Source organism: Astyanax mexicanus, chromosome 15 (assembly GCF_023375975.1).
Source record: "Astyanax mexicanus isolate ESR-SI-001 chromosome 15, AstMex3_surface, whole genome shotgun sequence".
NCBI classification, from domain to species: Eukaryota; Metazoa; Chordata; class Actinopteri; order Characiformes; family Acestrorhamphidae; genus Astyanax; species Astyanax mexicanus.
This window is the reverse complement of record NC_064422.1, coordinates 27164537-27185854: the sequence shown is the minus strand read 5'-3', so window position 1 is coordinate 27185854 and position 21318 is coordinate 27164537. Positions and strand designations below refer to the sequence as shown.

Genomic DNA, 21318 nt, shown 5'->3' with positions numbered 1-21318 from the left:
GTTGGGTTCCTTTAATGTAGCTCTGGAAGAAGCGACGGACATCAATTTGTTCCTGAAACCTCTGCAACGACTTACTGAAGATCTGGAGAGCACTGAGTTCAGTAATGTGAAAGAAAGGATTGCCCCTCTCATGCACACAGTTTGTCTAGTGTGGGCCAACTCTAAGCACTACAACACTCCAGCCAGAGTGATCGTTCTCCTTCAGGAGTTCTGCAACCTCTTCATTCAGCAGGTACATTCTGCACTGTTCTGAACATGCGAAGAAAGTGTCAATTAAAAGGCATGTTAGGCAATTTAAAAGGCATGCAGGGTAAATAAATAGCATTTTATGAGTACTGAATTTTGGAAAGTCATTGTTTTCAATATAATTTCCAATCCTTCACTGTGTATTACTTAGGGTGAACATTTTGAAGAAAAAAAAAATGTATAAAGAAGTCAACACGGCTTGAAATATAATCTCTTTATATTTATGAAAAAATATCTTCATATATCTCAAAAAGGTTTCTGAAGATTTCTTGGTTTGCCTTTAAAGTTAAGCACCCTTTTCTTCTCTTGTATAACATGAAACCTGCATAATATATTATAAAGGTCTCTCTTTTGATGTTTTGAAATGTCTTGTGTGTGTATTTATATACACATATAAAGGCTCGCAGCCATCTGAACCCTGAAGACATTTTGAAAGGTGATGTGGCAGAGAGCCTTGCTCATGTGCAGACTACCCTGGACGTGCTTATGCACTTCAAGAGTGTCTTTGAGGACAAACGCAACAGCCTGAGTCAGTACCAGAGAAATGGAATGGAGGTCAAGCCCTGGGACTTCTCTTCTTTCATGGTATTTGCCGGGCTGGACCGCTTCATGGAGAGATTAAAGATGATTGAGGTGAGTGCAGCAGTATCATATGGCAGGGCAAGGTCAAGAAGTGCTGGGATCTTGATAGTGAGCTGCTGTAGCTTTATGATTTCTTAGGATTGCTCTGTAATCTGTTTTCTGATATTGATATATCAAATGTACAGTATCTAATTTTTTTTCTAACTTGAAATCTCAGAAAAAAAATTACGTTTCAGGTTTGCCTGCTCAGTGAATCAACAGTGATATTTTGGCAGTTTGAATAAGGACAATATATATTAAAATAATTTTTTCAACATATTTTACATTCTCTAACACTTCACAATAAGGGCCACAATTAAAATACTTACTACTGTAACAAACATAAATAACAATGGATTAAAACAATATGTTGGATATACCAACATGTATGCATTTCAATTTTGCTATATAGGGATTTTCTTGTTTATTGCCAATTTTTCTGTGTCCATCCCACTATTTAGGATTCCCCTTATCTCACACTGCTACCAGTGTTGAAAGGGAGAAGGCTAGCAGTGTTAATTTTGGCAGGTGATTACGTGAAGCTTTTATTCTTTTAACTAAAAGGTAGCTTTAGTACGTTTTAGAAACATTTTTGTAAGATGAAACATTGGCCTATCTTTTATCAACATTAATGAAACAGAATGAAGCATCACATCAAAGTAAAAACAGTATCTGCCTCCATAAATATAAAGGTGGTATTTGGGTGGTGGGTGTTCATATGTCTCTAGAGGTTGTGCATTCGTGAACTAGGTTAGTTTAGATTGATTTTATATATTAAGCAGATTTTTGCATATTGTAGGTTTCAAGCCTTAATAATAAACACTATTAGGGTCCTTTTTAATGTGTTTTTTTTTTCTTCCCTACATTAAAAAAAAATTGTTTACTTTATAGATGGTGTCCGCAGAGGCAATTCAGGCTGTGTTGATTAAGTGTACTCAGGGAAATGGGAAGATTAGGACTTCTATTTAACGATTGTAGTTTGTTTTCTGTTCTAGTTCTGTCCAGAAAGTGTACAGAAAAAGATTTAGTTGTTAAATTGTTAAAATATGAGCATGGTAAGGGGCAAAATGTGGTTTAGTGTGGGCTAATTACAAGAAAGATAAAAAGGAAGAATTTATCAGTTTTTGTACATTATTATTTAGTTTTTATTCATTGATAAAAAATTGCAATACTTTGATCATGGTTCTCATTATCAAATGTTACTATAGCCCTATCCGGACGGGATTAGTTTCTTAGGGGGTCCTGGGGTAATTTTCTCTTTTTGGGGGCTGCTCTGTGATTTTATTCCCAACCCGGAATGACCATGTATGTGTTTTTCTCAGACGTCCTCTGAGAAAATTACAGGTTGAAATACCTACTGTTTTCGCTAAACTCTGTGGTCCTACGGTAATTTTAGTCCCGTTCGGACGCACGTCTTTGAGTTTTGTCAGCTCGTGTTTAATAAAATAGCTATTTGTCCACTGCCATGCACTGTAATTATACTTTGGTTGGGTGCGTGTTTCCATGGAGATCCACGTAAACACAACAGCGAGTGGAAATGGAGGAGCTACTGAACTCGATGTCAACTTACTGGTCCTCCTGTTTTTTCCAATTGCAATCTGGGTGCAAGAGTTTTATCCCTGAGAGGAAGTGTGAAATATTTTTTTACAGACGTCCCCCTGAGAAACTAATCACATCCAGATACAGCTTATGTCTCATTTTCATTATGAAACAAACTTGCCTAACAAAATTTAAAAAATAAGCACCAATTCGAATAAATAAGGCCAACAACATAAACCTTTATTTTTAAACTGCAGCTAGTGCTACATCACTGGGCAGCTGAAGCTACTTTAAGGACAATACTAACTAAATGTCACTTACTTCAGCTAATAGATGCTAGCACTGGCTAGCATTGCACTGTTGATCAGAGTGACGAGGGGAGATCTACATGTGATTTGGTTGATTTCTCTTGTCTCCAGGCTTTGCTGCTGGCTGTGGTGGATATGATGAAGCTTGAGAAGCTGGAGTTTGGAGGTGTTCGTGGAAGATCACTCAGTCAGCAGGTTGTGTGGTTGCATGAAGAGTTTCAGGAGAGATTTAAAACATTTGCAGAGAAGTCTTATGACTGCCTAGATGTTTGTAATTTGGTAAGTAGATGACTTGCAGCTAAGTGGATTAGATACTCCAATACTCACTCAATTCACTTACTAAACAGAGCAATTCTTGCAGGAGTTCGAGGCAGATTTCAATGACTTTAAACACAAGTTGGAAGACACAGATCGACGCCTTGGTGCAATTTTCTGTCAGGCTTTTGATGACTCTTGCAACCTGGAGCATGCCTTCAAGGTGAGTGACAGTGTTGTGTATCACACAAAAACAGATCCATGTTCTGAAATCCATATTAGGGAGATAAAGCTTTGACTAGCACAGATGCTTCTGATTGTAAAAGAGTCACTTAGACTTCACACACACACACACACACACACACAATCTGTCATTTCTGTTTTTTGTTGATCTCGTATGAATTCCTCCTATCTGTATAATTAAACTGTCAGAAATGCAGCCTGAATTTTACGATTGGTCTGTGCACATGTTACAGACCATGACAGATTTGTATTAAGAAAGCATGAACTGAAACACACATTGCATAGAAAATTTCTGATTTGAATTCTTGGTGCTTGTGTCATGAAAACGTTTTTTGGATGTACTAGTCTGGAAAAATGTGTTTTTAGAGGTTCTACAAGTTTAACATCACCTGTACAAGAATAGATTTGTAAAGCCTGTTGATAAGAATAGATTCTAAATATGGTCCAGTGAACGTTTTTAAAGTATAAACTGCTTAAGGATGACCCAAATTATTAAAAGAAAAGCGAATTTTCCTTAACAGTGATATTCTAATCATGAATTTACTTTAGCAGTGCCACTTTAGTCTTAAATTTATTTAAGCTGCTGTTCCAGTCCGACATTTAACTAGCTACCTAGATAGTTACCACAGAAATGCCATTCTAAAGATAAATGTACCTCAGCAGTGCTATTTTCCTCATGGATTTACTTCAGTAAATTGGTCACATGCAACTGTAATTTATACAAAGAAAGGCAGTTAGTGTTTTGGTAAACTCAGCTGTCTTAGCCCTGCACCGCTTGTGCGCTTCAGCTGTTTGCAAAGAGGTAGCCACTGAACTGATATCGAGTGTGATAAATGAATTGACACATTCTATTGGTCAGAAGTTTGGGTAGTTTGTTTAGAGATTCTCTTGGTAGAGCATCTAGCATTGACATTTGTAAAATGAGTATCTTCCTTTTTGATGTTTTTGTAATAAATCAAGCATTATATTTTTATGCTTTCTAATGCCATCCATGATGGACTTGCAAAAACGAACTGTTTCAAATGGCGTAGTAAATTGAGTTTTAACACTCTTTTTTGCCACATTTCAATGTTTAAGTGTGAATTACATTTAGTGAAAAAACAGTTATACATTTTAGAGTGGCTCTCCCAGACAGCTCTCTCCCACACTCCCTGCCTGCTCTATTTATAGCAGTGTGTGGAAATGTAGAGCTGCTGGAAAAAGTCCTAATGTTATAGGAAGCACTGAAATATTAATTAAGACTTGAAATGAAGTAGTTATAGTCTGGTGTAAGTTATTTTTTGCTTATTCAAACACACATATTTTGCCTAATATTTTCAGTTACCAAAAGGTTTGTGCCATAATACCATATAGTACCATAGTACTGCCATATTGCTATGAGTGACTTTGTTTTTGCAGGTTCTGGACATGTTTGGCAGTCTGCTGGAGCGTCCTCTGATAGCAGCTGATTCTCAGAAGAAGTACCCTGTGCTGATCACAATGTTTGACAAGGAGCTCAATAACTGCAGAACCTTGTACAAAAAACACATTCAGAGCGAAGAGGAGCTTGGTAAGATAGACTTTATGTAAATGTGGACCATAAGAGGTTTCAGTAAACGTGAAAGATCCACCCACATTTTATCAACAGTAAATTGAGTTGAATACAATGAAACTTTCAACCTTAGCCTGCTCACTGGACCTGGACTCTATATGGTCTTAGAAATGTATGCAACAAACATTTTAGGCTATTTTGTGGCATGGATATAATAAAAACAGTGGCATGATAATGCATTTACACAAGTTTGGAGCCCTAAATCTGATAAAAAAAATAATTATACATTTTATTTGGATCTCAAAAAACAACACGTTACGAATCTAAAGAGTTTTTAAAACACATCACTGATCATCTGTCAGTCTGGAAAAGGTTACAAAGTCATTTTTTGGGAATTTTAGGGGGCAAACACTTTATCACACAGGGCTAGATTGGGGTCGAAGTACTCTTTACAAATCTCTTCATTGTTGCCCTCCCAGGTTACAGCCCTGTCAATAAGAACATGCCGGTTGTAGCGGGTGGACTGAGATGGGCCCAGCAACTGCAGGAACGAATACAGACCACGTACAACAGCTTCAGATACGTTACTCATCCGTGAGTGCTCTGTTGGAGTGCTGCTTGTAGCTTGCTTTAAAAACATCCCTGATATGATAAATTGCTGTGCGTTAAGCGTACTGTTGTTATTACACTGTATGTTTCATTAGCCTTGTTCTTTTGTTCATTTTTTTTTTTTTTTTTTTTTAGATGTATGGAATCGGAGGAAGGGGTGAAAGTCACACAGAAATATGACGCAATGATGCTTCTGCTCAAACAGTGAGTCACTAAAGAGCTTGTATAAGAAAGATAATTGCGATGGCATTTATGAAGGCTTATGTTTGATGTTTTCTCCATTATTATTGCGTGCCTTGCTGCTCGTGGCTGGGAGCATTTGTTTGTGTGTTAGTGTTTTCTCATTGAGGATGCGAGAGAGGTATTGAGAAGTTCATCCTTCATAGGTGTTGTTGTTGTTTTCTTTATCATTCCTGCCCCCATTTGGCACACTGACAACATCTTAATACTTAGACTATTACAGTACATAATAAACTTTTATTTTATTGCAAGGTAGACATATGTTCTTGCATAAGCCCTGAAGCAAAGGTGGTGGAAAGAAGTACAGAGGAATTGAATTGAGACATGCAGTCCCTAACATGATTTATTTGCTCATTTGAAAAGCCAGTGTTTGTAGATTATTACACAGGGGTCTCATTTTCTCAAGCCCGCTCAGTTGCTTCAGTAGCGCTCAAAGTCCAACAGCTCTGCAGCTCTAAATGTTCTCATGTGCCTCACATTTTTTTTTGCGCCCAAAAACGCATACACTTCACGTTGCATACTTTCCCTTCTGATTAACATCAAATGAATTGCAGCCGGAACGGACCTGTATTCTCTCCAGTCAAAAATTAAGCTCTCTCGTTAGATGATGGTAATCACTAGTATTACACAAGCAATCTAGTTAGGGCTATTACGGGGCATCTCTAGTTATTACTTCTTGACACAGAGCCTTATGATTTATGTGTACCCATGGAGCTGCTTGATTTCTTGGGACTCTGTGCTGCAACTGCAATAAGACAATTAACCCCGCATCCAGTGTGTAGAATTCCAATGAAGAGTACGCTGGCCCTCATGATAGGATTCCAACGAGATTGCAGTCGGGCGCCAGGCGCAATCCCTTCCCCGCTTATAATAAATGTGTTTTTGTTCTTTGCTTCCGTTCTGCATTGCCGCTGCTTGAATGCTTCCTACATTTAGCAATATTGAATTTAAATACTTGGCATGTGTTTAGTTTTACAGAAAGGGATGACGTCTTCTAGAATCATGATCTAGATCATTAAAAGTCACTTAATTAATTTCAGTTTATTCTAGATTCTCCACATATATAGGTGTACAGTAGACCACTTCAGTTTCTGAATCAGTTTCTTTGCTTTTGCTATTTGTAGGTATATGTTTGAGTACAATAAACATTGTTGTTTTATTCTATAAACTACGGACAACGAACATTTTCCCCAAATTCCAAATAAAAATATTGTCATTTAGAGCATTTATTTACAAAAAAAATGAGAAATGTCTAAAATAAAAGAAAACATGCAGAGCTTTTAGACCTCCAATAATGCAAAGAAAAAAAAAACAAGTTCATACTATAAGGTTTTAAGAGTTCAGAAATCAATATTTGGTGGAATAACCCTGTTTTTTAATCACAGTTTTCATGGCATGTTCTCCTCCACCAGTCTTACACACTGCTTTTGGATAACTTTATGCCACTCCTGGTGCAAAAATTCAAGCAGTTCAGTTTGGTTTGATGGCTTGTGATCATCTATCTTCCTCTTGATTATATTCCAGAGGTTTATTAGTTTTTTGTAAAACTCATCATTTTTGAGTGGCCTCTTATTTTTTTCCGGAGCTGTAGTGCATTTGGGCTTGGGGGACTCGTCAACAAAACTGCCCTAAATTGTGGAAAAACTGAAATTTTCATTGGATGAAACCCTTTTTAGAAACACTAAACACTAAAATGGTCAATCGATTAAATTACAAATCAATTGTTAGAATAATCAACAGAAGATAATCGTCAGGTGCAGATAGGTCTAGTGTGTACAGTTAGAAGTGTGTCTAGAAGTTCTAATTTATTGGGCACATATATAGGGTTTCCAACTGAGTTACACTGTTAAAATATTCATAGCAGTGTTAAGTGTTTTTGAATCATCATTTTTATTTTAAAAAAATCCAGTTATTTATAAGAGATGATTTTATTTTTCTCCAGTACCATATTTCACTAATTTCCCTGTGTCCTTAATCTTTTAGGTACACCTCTAAGCTGTATGATAGATGGACAGAGTCTGTGGGGGAGAAGTCTCAGTATAATCTCAACCAGCCGCTGATCTCCAGAGACCCAACCACCACACTCATCACCGTTAACTTCAACCCTCAGGTACAAATAACTGTGTTATTAAAGATGTTTCATGTGCAGTTGAGGTTGGAATGTGTTTCATAATATTTTTAACATTGGGCATAGTGACTATGGTTTCCAGTATAGTCGCCGTTTACTAAACTGCAAATGAGCTCCCAAATGGCCAAATCAGCTGAGTACTGGTCTTAGAATTTGAGAGATTGAAAGGACTAGACACCTGAGACCATTATACACTGATGGGCATTTGGTATGAGAACAATTATAATGATTAGGAATGCACCAAATATTTGGCAACCAAAAAGATTTGACCAAACACAGAAAGTGTTTGTTTTTTTTGATTGCTTGATAGTTTTTTCACATTTTTGATTTCCACATATTTCCGGTTGAAGTGAAAGTGAAGTGAAAATATCAAATAATTTATACTGAACACAGATTAGATGTGTCAAAGTTAGCTTATAGCTAGAAACAGACTGGGCTCCCTTTAGCCACAGAGCAATGTAAAGACTGAGCTCATGCAGGGACTTCACTCTGTCATCAACTCAGCGAGTAATCCAGCTCAGAGAGTTCATGTGGCATTATTTCATACATTTGAATGTTTTAAGCCAACCATTAGCAGTTAAGTTAAACGCTAAACGGCATTAAACCTGGCAGAGCCCGGCAGCTTTTTCTTATTCCTTAATTAAATGTTTTTTTTTTATTATATAAAATATATAGTAAAAGCACTGTATTATTTAAATTAAAATGTTGTGATTACTTTTTCATGAAAGCAAGATACATGTAGGCTATTTAATATTATACAATGCTGAAATGGGGTCAAAATAAATGAAAAACAGCAAAGAAAAAACATTTTGTTTTCACTATACAGTTTTAGTTTTGACCAAACTGTTTTATTTCAGTTCTTCATGAAAATAAATGTCTCTATTTATTAGATTATTAATAAAACAAGACCCCCCCTTCACTCTGTTCGCATGTAAACTGCTCCTGCCTTGTCCCTTTTCCCACAGCTAAGCCCTGTTTTTTTCCCCTCTGTATTTCCCTCTGGTCTTTTGCAACATGGAACTCAGTGTTCACATTTCAGGATGGAAGGAACTGTCCTCTCTCTCCCAGCACTGAGCAGCCCTCCTTGCTTCTAGACTCTTTGCTCCCCAGGGTGTCCAATGGGTGCCTCCAGTGTCTCCTAAAAATGGGAGGCCTTCATTCCTTCACAAAATGAATTCCCTGATCTGTGTACCCATCCAGCAGTCTTCTAAAACTGTCACTTCAGCTTTAAGCCTTCAGACCGTGTGAGCCTTAGTTACCTTCCCATCATTCACCCATAAGTCAAAGTGACTTAATTCCCTCCAGGCTTTTCAGTTCAGCTGGCTTCTGTTCCCCAAACAGCTTTCTCTCTATGTCAACATTTAGACCAGTGCAGATCACTGTTAATCAAAGTAATCATGTTAATCTTTGTTAATATTGTAACAATCACTTCTGACTGTCCAAAATCAATGCAGTTGAATCAGTACATTCAGATGTGTTTTTTTTTTCTCTCCTGTAGTTGGTGTCAGTGCTGAGAGAGGTTAAGTACCTTAAGGCCAGAGAATCTGAAGATATTCCAGACCTCACAGCAGATATTTACTCCAACAAGGAGCTGCTGTGGCAGTACGTGGCCAACCTGGATCTAATGGTAGGCTGGTACAACAAGGTGATTGGGACAGTGCTGGAGGTGGAGTTTCCTCTGATCCAGGACCAGCTGAGAACAATTGATCTTCAGCTCAAAGAGGCTGAGGACACGATCAACTGGACAAGCAATGGTACATAACCTGAATAATGCTATAGATTCTTCTGCACAAACCTAAAATCTTATGTAAAATGGGAGTTACAAGTACTTTTGGATTTATTTTGCTTTGGGGACATCTGTAATTGGTAAAAATGCTCACAGTACATTCAGTAATTGTTTAAAGACCTTTAATATTAATTTGGCTGATGTTCTGAAAAGTTGACCTACATGATATCTTTAAATCTTTGTCATTTTACTCAATCGAGTTAATCGTTGTTGTTCTAGGAATCTGGGAGTACATTCAGGGTGTTCGTGAAGCAGTACATGACCTTGAAAAGAGACTGCAGAAAACCAAAGACAATGTGGACGAGATCCAGAGCATCATGAAGACGTGGGCTAATCCTGTCTTTGAGAGGAAAGATGGAAAAAATGACTCTTTACTCAACCTGGAGGACAGACCAGAGCGCTTGGAGAAAACCTATGGCCAGTTCCGTACCTCCGGGGCAAAGATCCATTTGTTACTGAAGGTCAGTGATGGAAATAAACCCTCTGGAAAGCCTTTACTGTGACAAATGTTCAGATGGTGAACATCTAAAATCTATTATTTAGTTTTAATCTTCTTTTCTTCTTCATTTTAGAATAACTTGTCACTTTTCAAAGCCGACCCTTCCTCAGATGAATGGAGGTCGTATGTGGAATACATTGATGAAATGGTCATAGACGGCTTCTTCAACAGCATCGATAGTTCCCTAAAGTTCTTTTTGGACAATACAGGTATGATTCATATTTCACACTTAAGCTACATTTAAGCTTGAATTATATTAGCTAGGAATACATTCTTCTTGGGCTTTAAAACTATGATTTGGAGACAAATTGTAATTCTTTTTCTATAAATCCCTCTCAATGTTCTGCTGCAGACCAGAAGCCTGGATTGGCTCCTCTCTTTGAAGCTCAGCTAGACCTGCAGGTTCATGATTTGGTGTTTCATCCATCTCTGGAGTTTGGGGCTTCTGATGGCTTCTATGACTTAGTGGAGAGCCTCATCAACGATGTGTACAGGATTTCCTCTCTAGTGCCAAGGCTGGCTGAACATAGCAGCTTTCCACACTATCAGGTCATTTTCAAATGTATTTACTCTATTAAATAAACTCTTTTCATATAAAAGCTTTTCAGTCTTGCACAGCCTTGCATTTGTAATGTGTGGAGCATGTGGTCTTGCGTTATATTGTTGAAAAATATATATTTGTTGATGTTTTGTTGATATGTATGAAGTAAACACAATTTCTGGCTTCTGTTTTGCCAATTTTAAGTGGTATTTGTGAATGTAACTTCGCACAGGTGTTCAACATAGGATGGTTCTTTTTTTGCTCTTCAAAGACTTCACAAAGCTAATTTTCATCTGTAGTATATTTCTTAAAATATACACAGCTATCAGTGATTACAAAGATTCTTAAATCAAGGATTCTTCCTTTGTACCAAATCATGATTACAGTCACTTGTTTTAAAATCATTATTTATTTTTTTTTAGCCTTAACTAGCCATAAATTGCCCCGTCCCACCTTTTCTTTCAATAAACTAATGAAATGTTGAAAGTTGAGCAGAAAAAAGGACTTGGTTACAAAATTAGTACTTAGGTAGTGGGGAAATAAAAGTAAATGTAAGAAATATATGTATATTTTTTATTAGCATTTTCCTGCTACTGTCCTGCACAAGAACTTCTTCCTTATCCAGCTCATCTTCTCTCTGCATAAATTCCTCACATTGCATTCAGCTTTCGATGATGTGTTTTTACAGGCTGATATGGAGGACATGGCGGACCTTGCAGACATGCGTCAGCTGCTAATGGAGCGTGTGCACAGGGTCATGGCGCAGTGCTGCGAGCACCGGAACGCGTTTGAACGCTACGCCTACCTCTATGTCGACGACAGAAAGGAGTTTATGAGGCAGTTCCTGCTTTATGGCCACGTTCTCACAACCGAGGAGATCGAGGCTCATGCTGATGAAGGGGTTCCGGAGGACCCTCCCACTCTGGAGCGCTTTCGAGAACAAGTGGACTCCTATGAGAGGATGTATGAAGAAGTGCAGAAGCTCGAGCCTGTTCATGTGTTCGAGGGCTGGATGAGGGTGGACGCCCGGGCCTTTAAGAGTGCTCTGCTCAACATCATCAAAAAGTGGAGCCTCATGTTCAAACAGCATCTTATCGATCACGTAACAAACAGGTAATGTAGAGCATTTAAAGCCAAATTAGTCAGACTGTATATCAGTGAATAAATGCAGTGTAATACCTTGAATCTTATATAGATTCACTAATTTGCCAACAGTTTGGGTTAGCAGTATATAAACTGATTATGAAGTGTCAACTAAAGCAATGCTTGGGAACGTCCACACCTCTATAAGCTGTGAGGTGTTATCACGCTGCATGTGGAGCCAGCATGTTCATAGCATGGTGACGTGAATTAACATCATAGAGTTTGAGAAAAGCCTGATAAGTGGCTGTAATATGGATGGGCCATACCATTTACAAAGCTATGCTGTGTCATGTCATGTACCGGGAATACATTAAAGAGGGCATTACCTCCCACTGTAGACAGCATAGTGGGTGGTGGTGGTGACTATGACTGATGGTGTCTGGCTAGAATTGTCTGTGCAAACACAAGCAAGTGACTCTGGCAGAAATCATATCCATGTTCATACGCTAGGGCTGGGCAAAAAATCTGGAAAAAAATCACAATATAGTTTTCCATAACAGCCGATATCGATATGTATCACAATATAAATCAAATCACTTTCTGCTACACTTAAAGCTTTCTCTTTACTCATAAGTGACAGAATAAGGGAGTTATGCTTAAGCCCACTAGCAGGCTCAGAGCCTTGTGGACAGACACTAGGATGTCCACATCTTGCCAGGTGGGTACAACTATATAAGGTATAGCTTATAAGGCTGTTTTTTTTCCCCGGAAGTGTCCCAATTCACTAGCCTGGGAAGCGGTAGTGTATTGGACCCGCGTGAAAAGGAAGTGTGTTTGTTTGTTTATTTTTTTTCCCTTTCTTCTTGGATTTACCTAAATGGAATTCAACTGTTTTGCAATTGGGTTTAACAATCCTCTGGGCTGCAGAGCTACTAGTCTGTAGCACCCCATCTCATTACACTTTTCTTTTGTGGCCGCCACGTAATGGCTTGTAAAATATCTGGCCCGCAGCTAAACTTAATTGCTGACCCCTGCATAATATTCATGCATTTTCAGAGAATTAATTTTACAATCAGTTCTCCTATCCTACCTATACTTTTGAATAATGTTTACTGGTCGTTTTAATCATTTAACTATCTCCTATTTCCTTTTTATGGGCATTGTATTATTTACTTATAGTGTATATGCATGAATTGATTTGCCTGTCACTTGTGTTTGATGACACTTTGTATTTGTCTTCTCTTCTATAGTCTGTCAGAGCTGGAGGAATTTATTAAGTGCACTGAGGGTGGTCTCGGTATAAAAGTAGAGGAGGGGGATTACGCTGGCCTGGTAAAGGTTATGGGCCACTTAATGGCAGTGAAAGAGAGGCAGGGCGCCACAGATGAAATGTTTGAGCCGCTGCAGCACACCATTGATCTCCTGAAGACGTATGAGCAGGAACTGCCAGATGTGGTGTACAAACAGCTTGAGGTAAGTGCCTTCATAAAATCTCTCAAACGCAGATACTACTGAGCCGCGGTAGCAGCTTAAGTGTTAATTTAATAGATACACACGTTAAATGAAGGTAAACACTTCAGATAGCACAGACATTTCATTAGAACATTAGAAATGTTTAGTGATTGCTGAAGCTAGTAGATACACTTGTAGTTTAAAAAAGAATTGACGAGATATAGGGGTGCAATGTCTAATTGATGGAATCAACTAAAATCAATGAGCAGACTAGTTGCCAAATATTTAATAGTCAATTAATTGGTGATGTAATTATGCCTAACCCTAACCCTAACCCTAACCCTAACTGTTCCAGGGGCCTATGGATCATAAATAATTGCAAAAGTTGAACCAAAACAGAGTAGAATATACTTTTAGTACTTCTCTTACTTTTTACAGTAATAATTACCTCATCTTAACCCAGAGCTGAACCGAAAGCATACAGATCATCTCTCATATGAGCATTTTATAAAAACATGCAAAGTATAAAAAGCTGAAATCTTGTAATAAATCATGCTCAAGAATGAATTAACTCCTTTATGATAATACAAATAAATAAGTAGTACCATACGTTTCTAAACACTGGTCTAAACAGTGTAATATTTTGGCATTGAGACTGTGTCTAAAATAAGTCACAAATGCAATTGAAAATACATGCCATATCGGAATACAAACAGAGGACTAACACATAATTTAAAAACTATAAGCTAAAATAAATGTCTTGTATTTGTCTCAATTTTAATTTGGTTAACCTGAAAAATGATGGAAAAACTGGATTCATAGAAAACGTAGTTTTGTTATATTTTATTTCTGATTATTTGATTCGATAATTCTTGATTTGTCTTTTGTCTGTTTTGACAGTAAAATAATTTTGTGAATAATTTGTTCTTTATTGTCTGTCTTGTTAGTTAGCAAATGCACACAACATTTTATTTGATATGTAACTGGTTCATATTTGTTTCAACAATTGATAGAATATTCAACTATAGGGATAGTTATATGTGCAATACAGCACAACACAACACAGTCACCAGATTTAAACAGTACTGAGAACTTGTGGGACTACTGTATGTGTGGAAATGTGAGTGAACAAAAAAACAGTCCCTCTGGAGGGCTCTACAGAGGACAGCATTCTCTATGGACAGTAACAAAGAACTTGCAAAAGACTATGAAATCAGATTAGCATTGTTTTTTTATTAGTCTAATGGATGTGTATCTTTCTCGTCATGTGTAGGAGCTTCCAGAAAAGTGGATTAACATGAAGAAGCAAGCCGTAGTGGTGAAGCAGCATGTGGCTCCGCTGCAGGCCAGTGAAGTCGCTAACCTACGCAGGAAATGCGCCACATTTGACGTGGAACAGTTCAAATTCAGAGAACACTTTCGCAAAAATGGTCCATTCAGGTAAGACACACAGGGCTTTATTATCAACCTCTTTATGCCAATGTCATAAGAAAAACACATATCAGAACCTTTATTCTAAATAGCAAATACGAACAAGAATGTGATTTTTTTTGTTTTTTTGTACTGTACCTTTAAGGTTTATGCATATAAAAGGCCTCTGCTATGATTAACCTACTCAATTAAAAACAAAAGGAGGTCCTTGCTGAAACATTTTAATGGCTTCATGAATTGTGTGGGGCTAAAGTGTGGAAGGCTGGATGGCCATATGCTTGTAAACGGGCTGTTTATTTTAATTTGTAATTAATTTATTTTATAAATTGTTGTAGACAGCTTCTAATTAATGTGCTCAATTACTTAAGTTGCATTCATTGCTGACAGAGATGTGCAAATTCACATACACACAGCTTGTATAGCCCCTGTAAAAAAGTATTGCCAGTAGAAGCCAGTGTTGAGCCTTTGGAGCAGTGGGACAGAACTGTGTTCTCTGGAAGGATGGTTCTCCATCCTCTGTTTTTCTCTTTCTGAGATTAGATTAGATTACAATAGACAACAGTGACAGTTACTCTAACAAAAGCAGGATAAGCTTTTTTTTTTTGTGAATATATATTAGTTTTTTCCTTTTTTCCAAAGAACAGGTACATATAGACACACAATTAAAACACTATGAATAACCCAACACATTTTGCACACACCCCTCCATCAAGAGTAAAAAAAAAAACAAATAAATAAAATATTCTAAATATATATAGCAGACATCCACATACATCCGCCTACATAAAAATTTACATACACACACACAAAGCACCCCTACATAAGACTATGTAATAAATACCCATTCATCAGATTATTTCAGGATAGCTTCTGACCAGTATCAGATTTTAGCTGCTTTTAGCACGATGTAATCTGGCAGTGGCCCTCAAGAAAAAAAGTATAAGAATTTAAAAGAATTTTCGGTAACACTTTCTATGAATGTCATCTCTATAAGACTCTATAAACATACTCTTAGCCCATTATAATGCATTCATAAGGCATTATTAACATGGCTATACATATTTATAAAATGTATAATCCATCATTGCCATGTTTATTATGCATCATGAATTGTGATCATACTGCATTAATAGCTGTTTATAATGTTATACGTCAATAGCAAGAAACTCAACCAATATAATACTCTAAATATATTTTTAACATATGAATTATATTTGTCTTAAGTATATTATCAGTAATAGTCCATTATAATGTATTATAACAGGTCTTTGTGCACCCCAAGTACAGTGACAGACTTTGTGGGACTAGATTATTAAAATAGATATATACTATTTTAACACATATATTATAAGCACAGCTTATTATGTCATAATGCTTAATAAACATGGCTATAATGGGTTATGCATGTTTATAATGCCTTATGAAAGCATTATAAAATGTTATTAATGTGTTTTATAGAGTCTAATAGAGTTGACATTCATAGAAAGTGTTACCAAATTTTCTCCTCCAAACGTAATTTTAAAATGGATTTTATGGCTGCTGTAAGATAAGCTATTTTTAATACTCCTAAATGTGAGAGAACTAATAAATTAGCAGACACACTTTTGTTTATATGGTGGTGTTTTTTTGTCTTTTTTTTTTTTTATTGTTCTCTCAGGTTTGACATTGTAAACCCGTACGAGATGTTGGACACCACCCACAAACAGATTCAGGAGATGGAGTCCATCATGGCGAAACTCATTGAGTCAGCTGGCCTGTTTGAAGTCAACATCCCTGACTACAAACAACTCAAACAGTGTCGTAAAGAGGTGTCGATTCTCAAAGAACTCTGGGACGTGGTCTCAGTGGTCCGGTTTAATCTTGAAGCATGGCGGACCACCCCGTGGAGAGAGATCAACGTGGAAGAGATGGAGTTAGAGTGCAAGCGTTTCTCCAAAGAGCTGCGCTTGCTAGATAAAGAGGCCCGAGCGTGGGATGCCTTCTGCGGTCTCGACAGCACCGTGAAGAACACCCTGACATCCCTTCGTGCTATAGCCGAGCTCCAGAACCCGGCCATCCGGCCCAGACACTGGCAGCAGCTGATGACGGCCACGGGGGTCCGCTTCAGCATGGACGAGGACACCACGCTGACTGACCTGCTGAACCTCAACCTGCACCACTTCGAGGATGAGGTGAGGGCTATCGTGGACAGAGCTGTGAAGGAGATGGGCATGGAGAAGGTGCTGACTGAGCTGGACGCTACGTGGACAGCGATGGAGTTTGGCTACGAGTCTCACCCAAGGACTAGTGTTCCTCTTCTTAAATCAGATGAGGACCTGGTTGAGACACTTGAAGACAACCAGGTAAGAATAATTCACGTCTAATATAGTCTGAAAGACAGAACTCATACAAGTAAAGGTCATAGAAAAAATTACCTATACAAATGATTTTTTTTGTTTGTTTTTAATAGACATTTGTGATGTTTTTTATATTTTTAAATATTAAGAACCTTTACAGCTTTTTTTTATTTCATATCATTAAAAAAAACAGGTGCAGCTGCAGAACCTCATGTCCTCCAAGCACGTTGCCTTCTTTCTGGAAGAAGTGTCATCATGGCAGAAGAGACTGTCTGTGGCCGACTCGGTCATCTCTATCTGGTTTGAGGTGCAGAGAACCTGGTCACACCTGGAGAGCATTTTCATTGGCTCAGAAGACATTCGCTCACAGTTACCTGAGGTAAATGCTTTTCTGATATACACTGCTCGAAAAAATAAAGGGAACACTCAAATAACACATCCTAGATCTGAATGAATGAAATATTCTCATTGAATACTTTGTTCTGTACAAAGTTGAATGTGCTGACAACTCACACAAAAATCATCAATGGAAATCAAATTTATTAACCAATGGAGGCCTGGATTTGGAGCCACACACAAAATTAAAGTGAAAAAACACACTACAGGCTGATCCAACTTTAATGTAATGTCCTTAAAACAAGTCAAAATGAGGCTCAGTATTGTGTGTGGCCTACACGTGCCTGTATGACCTCCCTACAACGCCTGGGCATGCTCCTGATGAGGTGGCGGATGGTCTCCTGAGGGATCTCCTCCCAGACCTGGACTAAAGCATCCGCCAACTCCTGGACAGTCTGTGGTGCAACGTGACGTTGGTGGATGGAGCGAGACATGATGTCCCAGATGTGCTCAATCGGATTCAGGTCTGGGGAACGGGCGGGCCAGTCCATAGCTTCAATGCCTTCATCTTGCAGGAACTGCTGACACACTCCAGCCACATGAGGTCTAGCATTGTCCTGCATTAGGAGGAACCCAGGGCCAACCGCACCAGCATATGGTCTCACAAGGGGTCTGAGGATCTCATCTCAGTACCTAATGGCAGTCAGGCTACCTCTGGTGAGCACATGGAGGGCTGTGCGGCCCTCCAAAGAAATGCCACCTCACACCATTACTTACCCACTGCCAAACCGGTCATGCTGAAGGATGTTGCAGGCAGCAGACCGCTCTCCACGGCTTCTCCAGACTCTGTCACGTCTGTCATGTGCTCAGTATGAACCTGCTTTCATCTGTGAAGAGCACAAGGCGCCAGTGGCGAATTTGCCAATCCTGGTGTTCTCTGGCAAATGCCAAGCGTCCTGCACGGTGTTGGGCTGTGAGCACAACCCCCATCTGTGGACGTCGGGCCCTCATACCATCCTCATGGAGTCGGTTTCTAACCGTTTGTGCAGACACATGCACATTTGTGGCCTGCTGGAGGTCATTTTGCAGGGCTCTGGCAGTGCTCCTCCTGTTCCTTCTTGCACAAAGGCGGAGGTAGCGGTCCTGCTGCTGGGTTGTTGCCCTCCTACGGCCTCCTCCACGTCTCCTGGTGTACTGGCCTGTCCCCTGGTAGCGCCTCCAGCCTCTGGACACTACGCTGACAGACACAGCAAACCTTCTTGCCACAGCTCGCATTGATGTGCCATCCTGGATGAGCTGCACTACCTGAGCCACTTGTGTGGGTTGTAGAGTCCGTCTCATGCTACCACGAGTGTGAAAGCACCACCAACATTCAAAACTGACCAAAACATCAGCCAGACAGCATAGGTTCTGAGAAGTGGTCTGTGGTCCCCACCTGCAGAACCACTCCTTTATTGAGTGTGTCTTGCTAATTGCCAATAATTTCCACCTGTTGTCTATTCCATTTGCACAACAGCAGGTGAAATTGATTGTCAATCAGTGTTGCTTCCTAAGTGGACAGTTTAATTTCACAGAAGTTTGATTTACTTGGAGTTATATTGTGTTATTTGAGTGTTCCCTTTATTTTTTGAGCAGTGTATATATATATATATATATATATATATATATATATATATATATATATATATATATATTAGTTAATTCTGCATGGTTTTATTATTACAGTTGTGATTCACATTGTTTGAACCTTTAAAATAGAAACACTTCAAAAAAATAATATAATAAAATGTAATGTAATTCCTCTGCATTAACTTTTATGGAAAGTTAGGTACTGGTGTTTTTGGAGCAGTAAAATAAGGAATCAGCACTGTTATCTATAAAAGTGGTTTAAAGCTATATAGCTAAAACAGTACTAGCATATAGACTATGTTTTGGCTAGCAGCCACCATGAAACATTTATGCAGTTTAAATTGCACTTTTGTAGAAACTACATGAGCAAGTCTGTTTGAGATCATTAGCTTTATTAGCCATTTAGCTCCAGTATAGTAAATTGGTGTCACCAAACTATTATTATAAGTTATTGGCAGCCACTGCATAAGGGGTTGTTTTTGGGCACCCTTGATGAAAAATTTAACATGGGCAAAAAAAGTGATTAAATAATGTACTTTACACATCATTTCTTGATATGTTCTTAAGTTAATATAAATATATTTTTGTATTCTGTTAAATGAAGCTACTAAACAGTGTTTTTGCTTTACAAACTGCAGCAATGTGCCCCTGTCAGAGGATCTGAACACATGCAGTCTGACCAGGCGTGCCCAAACCTTTGCATAAGACTGTATAACAACGTCTGTGCAAATGCGCAACATCAATCAAAACAGAAAATATGAATGCACTTCAGAATGTATCTGTTATCAATGAGCGAACCAGATGCCTGTAATGAAGAGCTGGCCTAGCTCAAATGAGGCCCTTACTGACTCGAGAAGCATCTTGTCCTACCCACTGGCACTGCATTCATAGATTTAGATCAGAGATGAAAATGTTTGTCTTATCTTGCTTTTGGCTGAACGCGCTGAGATAATTATCATGGTATTCTAATAGGCAGAAAAACAGATGTTTGTTAATAATGTCAGTTATTTTTGCTCCGCTGGGAAATAAAAATTCATTTGAGCTATTCCCTCACGAACATCTCTGCAGGATTCCAAGCGCTTTGAAGGAATTGATACAGATTTCAAAGAGCTGGCTTATGATGCACATAAAACGCCCAACGTTGTGGAGGCCACCAATAAACCCGGGCTCTACAGCAGACTGGAGGACATTCAGGGCAGGTTCGCAGCTTGTTTTTTATGCTCTTTTCATATTTTTTTCTTTTTTTCTGATTTTGTTTAGAGTGCCTCACTTTCTCACAGCAGTGAAGTATGTGGGGAAATTAATGTGGTGTGATGGAACCATTCATAGTGTTATATTGCTTGAATCTGTGGACCATATTTCAGTCTGTGTTTCCACACAACTATGATCTTGTAACCTACACACACACACACACACACACTTGCAACCTCTCAGCAATGACAGCTTGATGGTCAGGATGATTTTTCTTGCAGGCTGGCTCTTTGTGAGAAGGCTTTGGCTGAGTATCTGGACACCAAACGCCTGGCTTTTCCCAGGTTCTATTTCATCTCCTCTGCTGACCTGCTGGATATTCTGTCCAATGGCACTGACCCTCATCAGGTACACCATGCACACAAGCAAAATTGTTAATAAAATGGTTCTTATTAAGAACTGGAATGATTTTATTTAGGATTATTTGATTTAAACATGATTGGAACAATGGGCTACTACAGGTAATTCAACTTATTTAACAGATATGTTATTAAAACATGATCAGTTACTTGATATTATTAACATTCACCTTCTTAATAAGTCAGTCAATTTATTATAATCATGATGCTAAAAGAAAAACTCTTTTTTTTATCTCTTTTAGTTGTTTTTCCAGTGTTTTTTTTTATTAGTTGTGAATGGACCATTACGAACAACTATCAAGAAGAACTTAAAAGTATAATAAATAGATGGGTTTTGCTAAATAATATATTATACCATATATGCATTTTGCTTTATTTATATATTTTTTGGAATATACTTCAATTTAGTTCATTCTTATTTTTATCTTTTTACTAAAAACTAATTTCATACTTATATACATATAATTTGTCCGTGTATGTATGTATGTATCTGTCTATGTGTGTATGTGTGTGTAAACTATATACAGCTCTGGGGAAAAAAAATAAGAGACCTCTTAAAAATTATGATTTTCTTTGATTTTACCTAATTGAAAACCTTTGGAATTTAATCAAGAGGGGAAGATGGATGCCCACAAGCCATCAAACCAAGCTGAACTACTTGAATCTTTGCACCAGGAGTGGCATAAAGTTATCCAAAAGCAGTGTTTAAGACTGGTGGAGGAGAACATGCCAAGATGCATGAAAACTATGATTAAAAACCAAGGTTAATCCACCAAATATTGATTTCTGAGCTCTTAAAACTTTATGAATATTAACTTTTTTTCTCCAGGTTTCTCCAGTAGAGTGGACAGTTTAGAGACCCAGTATGTTTTGGATTTTTGCATGGCAGCTGCTA

At 38.1% G+C, this 21318-nt stretch overlaps 1 protein-coding gene across 1 annotated transcript in view; it reads left to right on the top strand.

Annotated features, from left to right (window-relative positions):
• dnah9 (dynein, axonemal, heavy chain 9) overlaps window positions 1–21318 on the top strand; it is a 163885-nt gene that overhangs the window by 4688 nt on the left and 137879 nt on the right. Inside the window, exons 5-23 of the mRNA XM_022668867.2 lie at window positions 21–232; window positions 646–879; window positions 2826–2993; window positions 3076–3192; window positions 4611–4761; window positions 5223–5337; window positions 5488–5556; window positions 7576–7702; window positions 9219–9474; window positions 9726–9967; window positions 10079–10214; window positions 10358–10554; window positions 11235–11659; window positions 12880–13102; window positions 14355–14521; window positions 16170–16854; window positions 17042–17227; window positions 19882–20012; window positions 20286–20412. Coding sequence (XP_022524588.2) covers window positions 21–232; window positions 646–879; window positions 2826–2993; window positions 3076–3192; window positions 4611–4761; window positions 5223–5337; window positions 5488–5556; window positions 7576–7702; window positions 9219–9474; window positions 9726–9967; window positions 10079–10214; window positions 10358–10554; window positions 11235–11659; window positions 12880–13102; window positions 14355–14521; window positions 16170–16854; window positions 17042–17227; window positions 19882–20012; window positions 20286–20412 — 3968 coding nt within the window. The remainder of the gene's footprint in view (window positions 1–20; window positions 233–645; window positions 880–2825; window positions 2994–3075; window positions 3193–4610; window positions 4762–5222; window positions 5338–5487; window positions 5557–7575; window positions 7703–9218; window positions 9475–9725; window positions 9968–10078; window positions 10215–10357; window positions 10555–11234; window positions 11660–12879; window positions 13103–14354; window positions 14522–16169; window positions 16855–17041; window positions 17228–19881; window positions 20013–20285; window positions 20413–21318) is intronic.